Source organism: Penaeus monodon, chromosome 10 (genome assembly GCF_015228065.2).
Source record: "Penaeus monodon isolate SGIC_2016 chromosome 10, NSTDA_Pmon_1, whole genome shotgun sequence".
Classification (NCBI taxonomy): domain Eukaryota; kingdom Metazoa; phylum Arthropoda; class Malacostraca; order Decapoda; family Penaeidae; genus Penaeus; species Penaeus monodon.
The window spans coordinates 40,175,516-40,190,515 of NC_051395.1; the positions used below are offsets into that span (position 1 = coordinate 40,175,516).

The 15,000-nt window shown below is 44.4% G+C and overlaps 1 protein-coding gene across 1 annotated transcript in view; it reads right to left on the reverse strand.

Annotated features, from left to right (window-relative positions):
• Positions 1–15,000, reverse strand: part of LOC119577630 (nephrin-like) — a 194,765-nt gene that overhangs the window by 38,944 nt on the left and 140,821 nt on the right. Inside the window, 5 exon segments of the mRNA XM_037925199.1 lie at positions 11,291–11,419; positions 11,735–11,747; positions 12,077–12,223; positions 12,325–12,384; positions 12,386–12,636. Coding sequence (XP_037781127.1) covers positions 11,291–11,419; positions 11,735–11,747; positions 12,077–12,223; positions 12,325–12,384; positions 12,386–12,636 — 600 coding nt within the window.

Here is a 15,000-nt window from a genome sequence, read left to right on the forward strand (position 1 = left end):
GTATCTGTTTTATGGCATTCGCTGATTACTTTCCATTATGAGCGAGTGCTGCCTGATCCCTGATACGCCCTTGTGCTGCTCGGTTTTGGTTACCCGAGAGCTGTAATTGGCAAGCTCCTGAACTATTTAATTAACCGTTATCTTTGCAACTGCCTCTTGCAGACCCCTTGAGGCGAGTTGTAGTCCTTAGCTCCCCCGAGCTATCCTCCGCTGGGATCAACTTATCCTCAGCATCTTCCTTTATGTGTCTATGTCCCACAGCATGACTTACTCCGGGATTTAAGGCTTCACTTATCGGAATTCTTATAATTATAGTTGCTGGTGGCTTTGCGAGCATAATATCTTTACAGGACAATCAACATTATTATTATTATTATGGTTACTATTATCAACATCATTATCATCACCATTTTTGTTGTTATTATTACTACCATTATTGCAATTATAATTTTATTATTATCATTATCATCATCATCATCATCATCATCATCATCATATCATCATCATCATCATCATCATCATTATTATCATTACCATCATCATCATCATTATCATCATCATCATCATCATCATCCTTATTATTACTATTATCAACAACATTGTTCTTTTCATTGCTGTTGGTGATGATGGTCATGTTGTTGTTGTTGTTGTTGTTGTTGTTGTTGTTGTTGTTGTTGTTGTTAGTATCATCATATAATTATAGTCATTACAATTAAAATGATCAAAGTTGCTTTTACCATTAAGGTTCCGCATCTTTGAATCGGAAGTATTATTTTCATTATTCATCACGATCTCCTTTAGTATTCAACCCCCTTAATCCTTCCAGTCGTCCCTCTAATACTGACACTCCTAGGAGCATCACAGAGCAGCCTCCGCCTCCCCCCCTCGGACGAAGGACTTCCTCGGCCCAGCGCAGAATCCTCAGACCATAGGGCCTAAGGTCGCCACAGGCAAACAGGATCTTTAATCACCAAGACTGACTACCGAATCTTCCCCAGCAGACGCGGCCGATAATCGTTCCTCCGTGAGCGTGGAAGCCCCCGGAGGCAGACAGGTTGGGTCTCTTGATCAAAATAAGGAGATGACTCCAGACTCGTCTGACCGGAGAAGGAGACATCCTGCGCTTAAGGCAGGAGACTCAAATCTTCAGCGCGAATAACAACTTATCAAAAAAAGAAAAAGAAAGAAAGAAAGAAAAAAAATGTCACTAGAAATACAGGCGCGGTCTCTGCCCGGAAAAATGCGGGGAAAAGAATACCTTTCATGTTAGACTTCGGATATCGGACGACCTGATAGAGAGAACATCCAATTTTTGTCAACGTATCCTACAAAATTACGTTCGAATCGGATTTTTTTTTTTATCCAGCAAAGGTTTCACTGTTAGCCAAGTAGAACAAGGACGTAGGCAGACATGCTCGTGAGAAAAGATTCGAATCCTGTTACACTGAACGAGATCATCTTGAGTAAAAAGCGAAGCACCTAATTTGGCGCGTCACCTCGCGGGAACCAACACACTCACGCACACTTGCACGTACGCGGAATCCGTCGAGCTGGAGAAAAGTGTGATAGAAATAGACAGTGCGGTGAAGGCAGCCATAAATACGGCGGTAATGACGGCGGTCGGCCATGATGACGGTGACGATGGAAGCTCGGGCGGTGGCGGTGCAAGTCCAGCCGCGGGGAAGCTCAAAGTCAAGTTTTTATTCTGCTGGTGGTTTTTGGGGCGACCCTTGTGTGTCCCTCCCTCCCTCCTTCCCTCCCTCCCTCTTCCCCTCGGTGGCCATCTACTCCCCACTCCTTCCCTCGCCCTAAGCCCCTTCCTCCTCCACGATCTCTCCCTCTGCGTTTCTGACCTGACTTTTAGTCTATGTCTTCTCTCTCCTTCACTGCGTTCTGTTCGCCAGTCACACTCTTCTCCCTCCCATCGCATCCTATCTCCTTCCCCTTCTTTTGTTTTTCATTCTCTCCCTTTCCTCGCCGCGTCCTCACTCTTTCCTACCTCCACGCACCCCCCTCCCCCCGCCCGCCGCCCACTCGCCACACTAACCACAAGCCACCACACTACTGCCATCCAGCGTGCACTCCCTCGCCCTCGCCCTTCTCCCTGCTAAAAAACAGTCGGTAGAAAACTCCAAGGAAAATGGCCCTGGGTGAGTGGCCATCCTGGTCAAGCCAGCACGCGGCCCCAGGTCACGTCCTCCGCGTCGATAATACTGGACACATTATCATAATTTCATACTCAGCAATATCAATATGATAATTAATATCTTAATCATCACTGATAATCAATAGTGTATATCATTAACGCCATCATTCTCAATGCAATTACTATCCTATAAATAATCATAACTAACAGAATTATCATTCCAATTACCAGGTATGAACCGAGCTGTGATGCACACGCTCCGCGCCGACGGTGTGAACAGACCAGAAAATCCTGACGGTGTATAGGTACTCGGCTCTCTGTTTGAGCATAAACTTCCTTACGGATGCTTTATCACATATTAATATATATGCACGCAAATATATATGTGCAAATATATGTACATACATACAAATGTGTGTGTATATATTTATACATATATACACACATACGTGTGTATCTGTGTATAGAGATATGGATAGATAGATAGATAGGTTGAGAAGCAGATAGATAAACAGAAAATCAGGTGAATACACTTCATATAATTAAATAAATGAATAAATAAGCCATTAAACAAACAATATCCACACACACACACACACACACACACACACACACACACACACACACACACACACACACACACACACACACACACACACATATATATATATATATATATATATATATATATATATATATATATATATTATATATATATACATATATATATGTACATACATACATACACAAAGATATATATCAGCAACAAATCTTGTCGACAAAATAATTCTTAAAAGCGACCGCGAAGGCAGCGCTAAGCACGGCGGCCGCATCACAATGGCGACTCTCGGGGCGCGGGAAAAGAGCAAAACAAAACGGCGGGAAAGAACCTCCTCCCTGGAACTGACGGGGAACAAAACCAATATATTCACAGCCATCCCCAGGAGGCTGATCCAAGGGAACAAGCAGCCGCAGGAACCTCAATTGTGAGGAGTTTCCCCTCGAGGCTCACGTGCTGGAGCCCGAGGGCTGGAAAATAGCCGGCGCTTTCTGGAGATGCAATGTATTACGACCCAGGTGCTCAGTGCCTGCGCCCGGTGGCACTTCCGCATTTATCTATACAGGCCTATGTGCATTTATAACTGTGAACACAAAAGTGTATATGTAAAGAGACAAATAAATTAATATATAAATAAAAAATTGACATAATAAACAAATAAAGACGTATGTATATATACATACATACATACATATATATGTATAAATATATATATATATATATATATATATATATATATATATATTATTTTCTATTCAACACAAACACACATGACAGTAAACATATCAAACAACACACAACAAACACAAAACACAACAACAAAACAAACAAAAAAAAAAACACACCACCACAGACTACACCACACACCACACCACACACACACACAACACACACACACACACACACACACACACACACACACACACACACACACACACACACAACACAATCATAAATTACTAACTAAATATGCGCGCGCGCAACATATATATATATATATATATATATATATATATATATATATATATATATATATATTATATATAAATATATATATATACATATATATATATATATATATATATATATATATATATATATATATATATATATATATATATATATATATATACATATCAACATCGCACGTCATGAGGTACTGAAGCACCTGAAGCAGCTCATGTGCGTGTAAGACTGAGTCGTGTGTTCTGAGGCGATAGCACTTAACGAAATGCTCGTTTGCAAGTTGTGTGTAAAAGAGCAAATCACGAATGAGTGGACGAGTGGGTGCGGTCAGCCGGAGCAAACCTGCGACTTGGATTTATATCGATATAAATGTTATTACCCACAATTGTGGTCACGTGAATGCCACAAGAGTGTGGCTAGCCCTGGAACTCGAATTTATTAGCCGAGATTGAAATCCAAGTCTCACACGACTGAAATATTGCAACTACTGTAGACAAGGTTTCAGCCTCGCCTACTACATCCAGACTGATATTTATGTGTGTGACTTTGTGCATTTCTGTTCTATGTTTAACATTGCTCGTGGTATAAATTATTCGTTTCTGGAAATAAACTTAAGTACAAGTACTTGAATAATCATGAAGCCAATAAAAAATATGTTAATTGGCCTGTGTTATAAAAGGGCATAAAGCAAAAATGGACAGTGACATGAATTCCTGAAGTAACAAGGCTTTTTATCACTAGTGCTTGACAAGCATGCTGAAAAAAGCTTCACTTTCCATTTCAGCATAACCAAGGTAAATAGATCCCCCCGGAACAGTGCACAACACCTCCCATCTTGCGCGTGGGGCAGGTTTCCCCCTGTGGCGGATCTGCCCTTTTCCCGGAAAGCGCTGGGACGCCTTCCTGGAATCTTATTAGCGACCGCACTGGTTCATTCGGCGCTTTTGTCTGGGTACTCCAAGCGCTGGCTTTGGAGTACCCCTTGCCGAGGTCGGAAGTGTGCAAACACGTTGATTCCACGTAATATCATGTATAATAAGGGTCCAGTATCTAATTTTTCTCCTTATGAGTAGTGTTTGTCTTTGTGGCTTTGCATGCATGGAGCGCGCGCGCGGGTGTGTGAATGTATATATATGAATGTATGTGTGTGTATGTATATATGTATGTATGTATGTATGTATGTATGTATGTATGTATGTATGTATGTATATGTATATATCAATATATGTAAATATGTGTATATATAATTATATATATGTATATATGTGTATGTATATATAATTATATATATATATATATTGCATATACATACAATTATGTATAAATGTATGTATTTATATACATACATATATATATTTGTATATATGTATATATATGAATATACATATATACAGACAGATAGATTTAGATATAAATAGAAGGATATATATTTAATATATATGTGTATATACATACAGATGTGTGTGTGTGTTCATGTGCAAATCTATATGTATGTATGTATGTATGTATGTATGTATGTATGTATGTATGTATGTATACATGTATGTATACATATTGAAAATGTGTATTAGTGAAAGAAGTTACATTTTTATTTCTCTAGCCTCGGCATCCAGTCCTCATGCAATCATAACTCTAATCAAAGCCTCGTCACAGCTCCGCGCTGCAGTCGCACTCTCCGCATTCGCATTTCTCGGGCGTACGAAACACTCCGCCTACATTCACGTTTACGCCAAAAGAGCCTCCGCGCGATTCCCAGGTGGCCGCTCAGCCTCTCGGGAGCAACCAGTTCTGCGTCCTTCCAAGTTTAGTATGATTTTATTAGGCGTTGCATCGACACCTCAGAATGTGCAGATGTTCGCGGGGCGGGCATGAGCTCGATGACCCCGGCCTCGAGCGCCTGCAGCACCCACACCGCCATCTGTGGGCGGCGACGACAACAGTAGCTTTGTCTTCACCTTTTCCTCCCTCCCCGGTCTCACTGCCTGCCGTCGCTCCCGCCCAGACGCAGGCCCCCAATACCTCGTAATTCTCAGCTAGTAAAACAATTTCATCTTTTTCCCATAACCGATAGGAGTTTAAATTGTAAATGATATTGACATAAAATCAATGGAACTACAGCTATCGGCTAAATGGAGGGAAACAATAGGTTAACCGCGAGCGATGTAACCGGGTTGCAGCCTTCGCAGTGTTGCCGTTCGCCTGACAGCTCATTTTCGGGCATTTTCCTTGCACTGAGAAACAAAGAGAGTCTCGCGAAAACGAAACGGATTCTCTTTGTGCTTGAACAGTTTGTATAATTTTGTCATAATGTGGGGATATCGAATATTCTTAGCAAAGGCAAATGTGTTTTAGCGCTGCGTATAATGGTTGCAGAAAGACAATAATTTGAAATTATATATTCATTATTCTCCTACGTCCCAGTGGAAGTGATAAGCAATGTATTTCCTCGAAATATACTATAACTCTTCCTTATCTGTAATAACGTTTATTCATCTTGCTCCTAAACATTCTACCGAAAACGTTCATCATAAGGCAACATCTCAACCCCCCTCCCCCCGCGCTCTCCCTCTGCCCCTCAACTCCTCCGCCCGCTTAGCCTTGGCCTTGGAAAGTGTACACACCCAACACACCGCCAGACAGGTAGAATGTACACACCTACAATACTGCTGGACAGGTACAGCGTACCATTTGGATAGGATGCTAGTCTTCAGAAGAATGCCATGGCTGCACTGCTGGCTTGAAATGTTTGTTTTTTTCTCTCTCTCTAATGCATTTCTGCGTAGGTTCTGCAAAGACTGCAAATACTACTTTCTTTCTTTTTTGTTATAACGCGTGCATTCTGTTGCGCTAGATTTAATGTGCTTTGAAATCCGGTGATATGACACTCACTGCTTGTTGCGCCCTCCGTTCGTTTGGGCTGACAAGTAGGCTCGGTTAAGCTCGGCGCTGATTGATCGACTGAATTCACGGCGCGACGCCGGGCCATGTGCACACCTGAGTTCGGGCGGGAACGGGGGAGGGGGGGGGTGACAGGACGCGAAGGCGAGCACCATCCGTGAGGGGGGAGGGGGGATTTTCTTGCCAGACACTGACCGACGCGGAGGCAGCTTAAGTTACGCACTGTGTGCAAATGCGCTCCTGGGCGAACTCTGTCATGGCAGCGGCGTTGCGCATCTGGGCGCAGTGGAGTGCGTGCAGGGACCCCTTCCTCGGCGGCGCTGACGGGGACAAGTATGACAGTCATTCTCTCTCTCTCTCCCCTCCCCTCTCACGACGCTCTCTCTCTCTCTCTCTCTCTCTCTCTCTCTCTCTCTCTCTCTATGTATATATATATATATATATATATATATATATATATATATATATATATATATATAATATATATGTGTATGTGTGTGTGTGTGTGTGTGTGTGTGTGTGTGTGTGTGTGTGTGTGTGTGTGTGTGTGTGTGTGTGTGTGTGTTGTGTGTGTGTGTGTGTGCAAGTATGTGCGTATATATCTACATGTATAAATATATTTGTATGTATCCACGTATTCATAAATATTTGTATATCTGACAGTACAATTATATATTTGTGGATACTTCGCGATATCATACCGTTTTCACACACGCAGCTTTTTCCAATAGAAGTCTAACATTCTTATATACGGTACCTGTCGGTGCAGAAAGCACGAGCTTGCGCCGCCCTCGTGGTTGCAGGTATATAGTTCAGTGGCTGCAACAACTAATTGTTCGAGTTTTCGTGATGGCTTCTTGACCCCGCCGCGCCGAGGTCAGGATCACGGACGCATCGTGTAATCCGCGGACGCCGCCGAATCGCGCCCCGCCGACTCCCCGGATTTCCCCTCCGCTGGAGACAGCCGATCTCGCTCTCCAGTCCTAATGAGGCGCTAAGTCCGACTTGCGACGCGATGCATTTTACAGTTTTCGCCATAACAATGGAGGAGACTTATAAGGGAAAAATGTTGGAGGCGAGGTTGGCAACACTGGTGGCAGTAGGAGGGCACTTCTAGGCTTCCTCCGCGGGAAACGTTCCACTGTGCTTCGACCGGGTCCACATTGCAGCGTTTGTCGGGCGGCCGGCTTCGTCTGTCCGCTCAGTAATGTTAATATTCCATCTAGATTAAATTCGGAAGATGCTATAGGATCGTGGGGATTCGGGTGGGATATCGCCGAGACCATCAGCAGCCGCACTGTTGCCAGACATGGAGGCGTCATTTCTATTCTGAGTAGCCTTACACTCCTGCACCGCCGCAGGCTTTAGTGTTTACACGCAGGAAGTGATATCAGCTAGAGATCGTAATACACGGAATTTTCTCCAAAAAGTGCCATTAACATCGAACTGGCGAGTGGCTGAAGCGACAGGAAATGTTACAAAGGCACCCATCTAGAGTTAGAAATGCTGACTTTACTGTCATCTTTGTAAAATACGTTGTGTCATGTTTTATCTGTAACTTATGATCACTGAAATATTTCCATGCGCAGGTAAATTCACTGCTTCCCTTGAGACTGTCTTCATCTGCACATCTAACTTTATTCGTATTCATCAATATATCAAAGACCCATATGCATATAGATGTGCAGTGATGTATAAGCAAGTGCACTGCACTTCATTTTATATAAATAAGTGTGTGTGTGTGTGTGTGTGTGTGTGTGTGTGTGTGTGTGTGTGTGTGTGTGTGTGTGTGTGTGTGTGTGTGTGTGTGTGTGTGTGTGTGTGTGTGTGTGTGGGTCGTGTGCGTGTGCGTGTGCGTGTGCGTGTGCGTGTGCGTGTGTGTGGTGTGTGTGTGAGAGAGAGAGAGAGAGAGAGAGAGAGAGAGAGAGAGAGAGAGAGAGAGAGAGAGAGAGAGAGAGAGAGAGAGAGAGAGAGAGAGAGAGAGAGAGAGAGAGAGAGAGAGAGAGAGAGAGAGAGAGAGAGAGAGAGCAAAAGTGAAATGCATACAATGAATTGATGCAAATATATACATGAACCTATTAATACTCATATCCATGGATATAAAAAAAAAACAATAATGACGTATCGTATCAGTATCGAATCGTATCATAAATAAAGTGCATTCATTACAAAATAAATAACACATCCACAAAATCCATTCCCTACATCTGAAGAACAAGGTCCTCTAAATCATTTTCCATTTTAGTTTCCACAGAATTGTAAAGATTTATCGGTCGGTTTTGCCCCAAGGCCCCACACACTTCCTTGCCCCACCTGTCCTAGGCAGCTCGGTTCTCCATGCTTAAAATATTCATCCTTACGCATCTTTCCATAGAGGCTCTTTTAGAAAATCTAAGAACTCTATCTAAGAGAACTGTCGAGGTTATATTTTATGTTATATGCGTATAATATATGAAAGGAAGAAAAACTCTTCGCAATCTAGTCTGAAAGGTGTAGGCTGGTGGCCTGGTAGTTTATTATTTAAACGGTCCATTAAGGTTATCTTTTATCTTGACAGATATGGTGAGGTGAAAGACAAGGGAGCGATCTCGACCCATAGAAAGTGACAGCAACTATGGCTCTTATGATCATATGCGCAAGGCTCAAATCCCATACACTCAGTGCGGAGAACGAGACACAAAAGGGACCTACCGACGTACGACTTTCTCAGCAAGAGGACATTTACCGCAGCTACAAGAAAATTTCAAGGTGATGTCGTCCCATTTTCTTTGAACATCACACACGAAAGGGGGGACGAAGGAAAATTGCCGAGACGACGATAATCTCCCGCTTCCCTCCGTGATCAACCTTTCCAGGTCGGAAACGGCGGTGGATTTAGCACTCCGACTGAGCAATAAAAACAAAAAAGTGGATGGAGAATATTGGCAACGGAGAGGGGAACACTATAGAGAAAATTGGTGCTGTGACACTAGAGAATAATCCTCCATAAATCACCTTGGTAACAACGCTATTTTTTGCGGCCGTAATCCCTCGTGATCCCTGACACAGCACCGCCGTAGAACCCCCTTCGCCATCATTATTCTCAAGGAGCAAAATCGCGGGCAATTACAATAAGGGCGAGTTCTCCTTGTCCGCGTGAAAAATTATGAGGTGAACAGCAGTTCTCGAATGTATTTTGTTTAATAACCATCCTATTTTTTTTTCTGTTAACATTTTCTCCCCTCTGCCTAAGGAACTTATTATTTTTTTTATCTAACCTCTCCAGACGCCGGGAAGTTTGTGGTTGTCTATATTAAGGCCACGTTGCCATTTCCGACGCCCCAAGTCGGGGAGGAATTTCGTGTCTTCTTTCGCTCGGTTACTCCCAATTATTTTGACTCCGGGAGGAAGTGTCTCGCGGACTTAGCCCTCTGTGCACGAGGCGGCGGAGGGAGACTTCGATCACCTGGCAACGCCTCACGAACTTCACACCAAAGCGTCATTATCTGGGCAAAATTAATCGACTGAAGTGTTCAGAAGTCTTCTTCAACATTCGTCGCTTTCACGTTTTCAATGCATTTCAAATATATTGCCTGAATATTACCAAATCAACTCTGACAATAAAAGCCTAGTGTCGTCAAAACCGCTCTTCCCATTCCAGGCGCGAGGCATGAGTTCTGGGGTCGGGCTTCTACGGCAGAAGAGACGCACGCGCGCGACCCGCCATTACCGTAAAGCAGGCGTCTCGGCGGGGTCGGCAGCCGGGGGAGCCGACGGAGCCCCTGGAGTGAAATGTCGGAACTGCTCCACTAATATGTCTAAACGCACGGGAAGGTCATCAGCACCGACAAATAAGCAACGTTATCATTTCGGGTTGCGGAGAATTTCGGAGTTTATTCGAGCGCGCTGTGAAAACCGTAAATATTATGCTAATTAGCGCAATACTACTTTCATTTGAATATCTGGTTCCTACGCGATATGCCCTCGCTCCTTTCACTGATATTCACATACGAAAAGATCCTTTTAATTTTGGCTTAAGTTTTGAGAGCAATATAGGTGAATACATTAGCATTACCAAGGAGGACTCTAAATTCCAGGCGAGAGATAGAAGTCCCTCGTCGTCCATAACATTTTTAACGCATGTTCAGCCTCGGATTGTTTGAAGATGAATGGGAAATGCCTGGATGACGACGGAGTTTCAAGGCTCTCGCCAATCTATGATGACTCGTATTTGAAACAAGCTGCAATTACCCACTTTACATTTAAATTGGCTTTAACACTCACAGGCCTCCGGTTGTTTGTATATACTGCGCCTCGAAAAGACCAGCTCTCCTGATCAAGCCAGAGGAAATGGCAGACCTGAGATAACTGATCTTTTGCATTTCCACTTTGCTAGGTATTTGCTAGGGTTCCATAAATACCGCACTTTAATTTCATGATATTTCCAGACTTCCTGGATATCACGTGCCTGCTGTGGACTGGCCTTGACTCCTGACAAAAATTGCTCGCCAACATTTTTGAGGTTTGATGATCACGCTAAGGAATAGAAGTCGTTCACCACAAAATTTCCATCAAAGACGCCACTCCTGCATCCTCTGCAGGATTCTTTCGCAATGTGCATGAAATCCGGCAAACCACTTACAACCAACACGCTTGAATTACATCTAACTTTTTCAGCACAGCAACCAGCCTAGCATGAATACGCTCTGCCTGCCAGAAAATAAATTTCGAAGGTTACTTACAGTTGACATGGAGAGTAACAGACTGTGTGACATCTTTTTGCAAGGCAGTGTTCTTGGCTTGGCACGAGTAGGTGAGGCCATCGTCGGCCGCTGTCAGGTTGAGCGCTAGCACGTTCGTCACTCGTGTGCCTGAAACACATGGAAAATATTACAACAGTGAAAACTGGTTCTGCTTAACTTAAGACGTCTCGAGGGCCAAAGATAAGAAAGAGAAATTGCAGAGAGAGAGAGAGAGAGAGAGAGAGAGAGAGAGAGAGAGAGAGAGAGAGAGAGAGAGAGAGGAGAGAGAGAGAGAGAGAGAGAGAGAGAGAGAGAGAGAGAGAGAGAGAGAGAGAGAGAGAGAGAGAGAGAGAGAGAGAGAGAGAGAGAGAGAGAGAGAGAGAGAGAGAGAGAGAGAGAGAGAGAAGAGAGAGAGAGAAGAGAGAGAGATAAAAGAAAGATAACAAGCAATATCTAGCTAGAGAATAGAGACGATCAGAAGAGTTATATTTATAGTGAGATCGAGATAAAGAACGTGTTGGAACGAGAGGTCAGGAACTTTTTATTCTTCATTAGCTACAAACCGAAGCAAATATTCTACTTTATTAGAATCAAACATTCCACCCGTAATGACGTTTATATTTCATATGTGAGATCGGAGAGTCAAAGCCCAATCCCGCTTGGTTCTTTGGCCCGACGGTCGCGCGGGTCTATGTCGTCGCTTAGCAGAGGAAGGCACGCTATCGGAACTTTGGGCTCCTTACTACTCATTAATGCTGGAAATCTCCTGAGCGCTAATACTCATACTGTAAGCCTAACAGTGATGGTGCTGCGTTGGATGGCCTGACTCACAGTGAGGATGGCCGCGCCGCACTCAGGCGCGGACTCTGGTGATCTGCAGGAAGTCAGCGGCATGGTCTTGCTAACAGTTACGAATGAGGAAAACACATCTACCTATGTCTAAATCAATACGGAGTACACATATAATCTTATGTTATCGCGTATCTCATCCTAAGCGCACACATTCCGGACTCTTTCCCTGCAGAGGTTCTCACCTTGACGGTCTCCGGCGGGAAGAAGACGACGAGCGTCGTGGAGACGCTGACGGGCGACGAGGCTGGCGCTGTTGTGCGCCTCGCAGCGGTACTGCGCCCCGTTGTCCTGCGGCTCCGCCACGATCTCGATCTCGGCCGAGCTGACGTCATCAATGCTGTGCTTCCTTGAAGGGATCTTCTGGCCGTCTCGGTACCACTGAAGATGCGCCGGGGGGTTGCCGCCCCTCGAGACGCAGGTTATCCGCTGCTGGCTGCCCACGCGGATGCCCGAGCCTTCGCTGTAGCCGTGCAACACCGGCGGCAGAGGCGGACCTGTGGGGAAGGAGACTCATGTCAGAGAGATCAAGGAGCCACCGGCAAGAAGTGAGGAAATGCCTGAAACGAGAGGAAACGCAGGCAATGTGAAGGAAGGAAAAGAACTCGACACATGAAGACTTACAAGTCGTCTTAATCACAAAATAGTACACTGTAACTGTAAACCTCTCCATTATAATCTGCTGTTAGGCATAGTAATGATTAACTGCCTTCACCGGCCCACCATTAATCTGATCACATGTTAAATACATCGCGGCATCTCAGCCGCTTCAGCATAATTTGTCCACTTCACTCGAACTCTCCCAAGCGACCTCCTTAAAGATCCCCCAAGGAAGCGTCCCCCCTTCCTTCCCCGCCGTAAATCTTCGCGTGACGTGTCTCCCGTATCTTGGACCCTCCCTAACGATGCCCCCCCCGCTCCCCGCGTCACGTCGCCGGCGGTCCGTGAAGCGTCGCAGCTCCGCATCGTTAGAGTCCTTCCGACGGTGGGGATGCCACTCGGCTCGCCGGCGCTCCGAGGCCAGGCTCACCGATGCCCCAGGAGCGAGAAGTGCGAGGCTGGAATGAAGGCAACAGCCGCCGCCAGCACACCTGCGGGCGGGTCTGCGCTCCCACCACCCGAGGAGATGAGCTATTTTATCACCTTGTTGAAATACCACCAAGGGCGAGAATCAGATCCAGATCTAGGTGTAGGGCATCGGGGGAACCGTCCTTGTTAGATATTCGAGATATGGCTCCTTCACTTGAATTCACAATCGAATACAGCGAAGAGAGGAGAGGAGGAAGAGAAAAAGACGGCGATAAAGAGAGCAAACGTTGGTGAAAGTGTATGCATGGCTAAACAAGCAGGCATGAGCTGCAATGCATGAAATTTATCAAGATGTCAGATAACAGCGTGTCTATTCGTCTCTGTTCTCTATCATTCTGCAGCTTCAGCGTCCTAAAATCTCATTTCCCCTCTCGCTCGAGTCTACGGCCATACATTTCCGTAACTCCGATGAGAACTTTGTTCAACAGGTGTGAGGGAACACATATGTAGGCGTACATAAATAATGCCTCCCCTTCCTTATCTACCGTGGATCGTAGATGGGGAGCAGGAAGGGAGCGTGCGGCCGGAGGACCCGTCTCCTGCTTAGTCGCTCCGGCATAAAACAACCAAGCCCCTTATTGAAATTCCCTCCCGTATGGCACCAGCCATCCATCTTACTGTGTCAGCGCTCAGTGCCCAAGGAAATTGGAGAGTTGCTGAATTTTCCCCGAAGTTCCACGCGTTTTCTTCTCGAAATCTTACAATATTCGGGCCCCTCAGTCCCTCCAAGATGTTTTTACGGCACTTGGACGTCACATAAATAGAGGGGCGGGCGGAGGGCCTCTATTTGAAGGAGTGTTGGATCTCCTAAGTGGTCGTCGTCTCGGCGACAGTGTTGCAGAAGGGCAAGGGCGGGGCGGCTGGAAGGCGAGGTGGTCGGGTGGGGAGGGAGGGGCCGGGGGGGAGGCGAGAAGAGGGAGAGGCCGGCGAGAGGGGGGGGGGGCGAGAGGCAAGAGGAGAGGGGAAGGCTGGAGAAGGGATGGTGGGAGAGGGGAGGCATGAGAAGAGGGGGGGGGGAGTAGAGAGGCGAGAGTAGAGGGGAGAGCCAATGGGGAAGGGGAGGGGCGGGCAGGTGAGAGGGGCCACTGAGGAGGCGAGTGGGGGGGGGGGGGGCAGGAAAGCGAGGAGGAGGTGTGACTCACTCATGCATTTTGTTTATTCAGTATCTATTTTCTAATATAATAACATTATTTAGTTTGCAGCGCCATGCACTGCAAGGCGAAATCAGTATTTCTCTACATTTGTTTGTTTGTTCTTTGTAGGCGTATATAACATACATACATATATACATATACATACATACATGCATATATATACATACATATATATATATATATATATATATATATATATATATATATATATATATAATATGACACATCATACATATATAATACATACATATACATATAACACATACTAATAATAATATATACATATAATATAATAATATATATAGTATATTATATATGCATATATATATATAATATATATATTATATATATATGTGTATTATGATATATATTTATATATATATATTATATTATATGATAGTATATATATGTGTGTGTGTGTGTGTGTGTGTGTGTGTGTGTGTGTGTGTGTGTGTGTGTGTGTGTGTGTGTGTGCGTGTATATATGTGTATATATATACAATATATACATATATATACATATTTATACATATATATACATATATATATATATATATATATATATATTATATACATATACATATATAACATATATAACACGCACACACACAACATACAC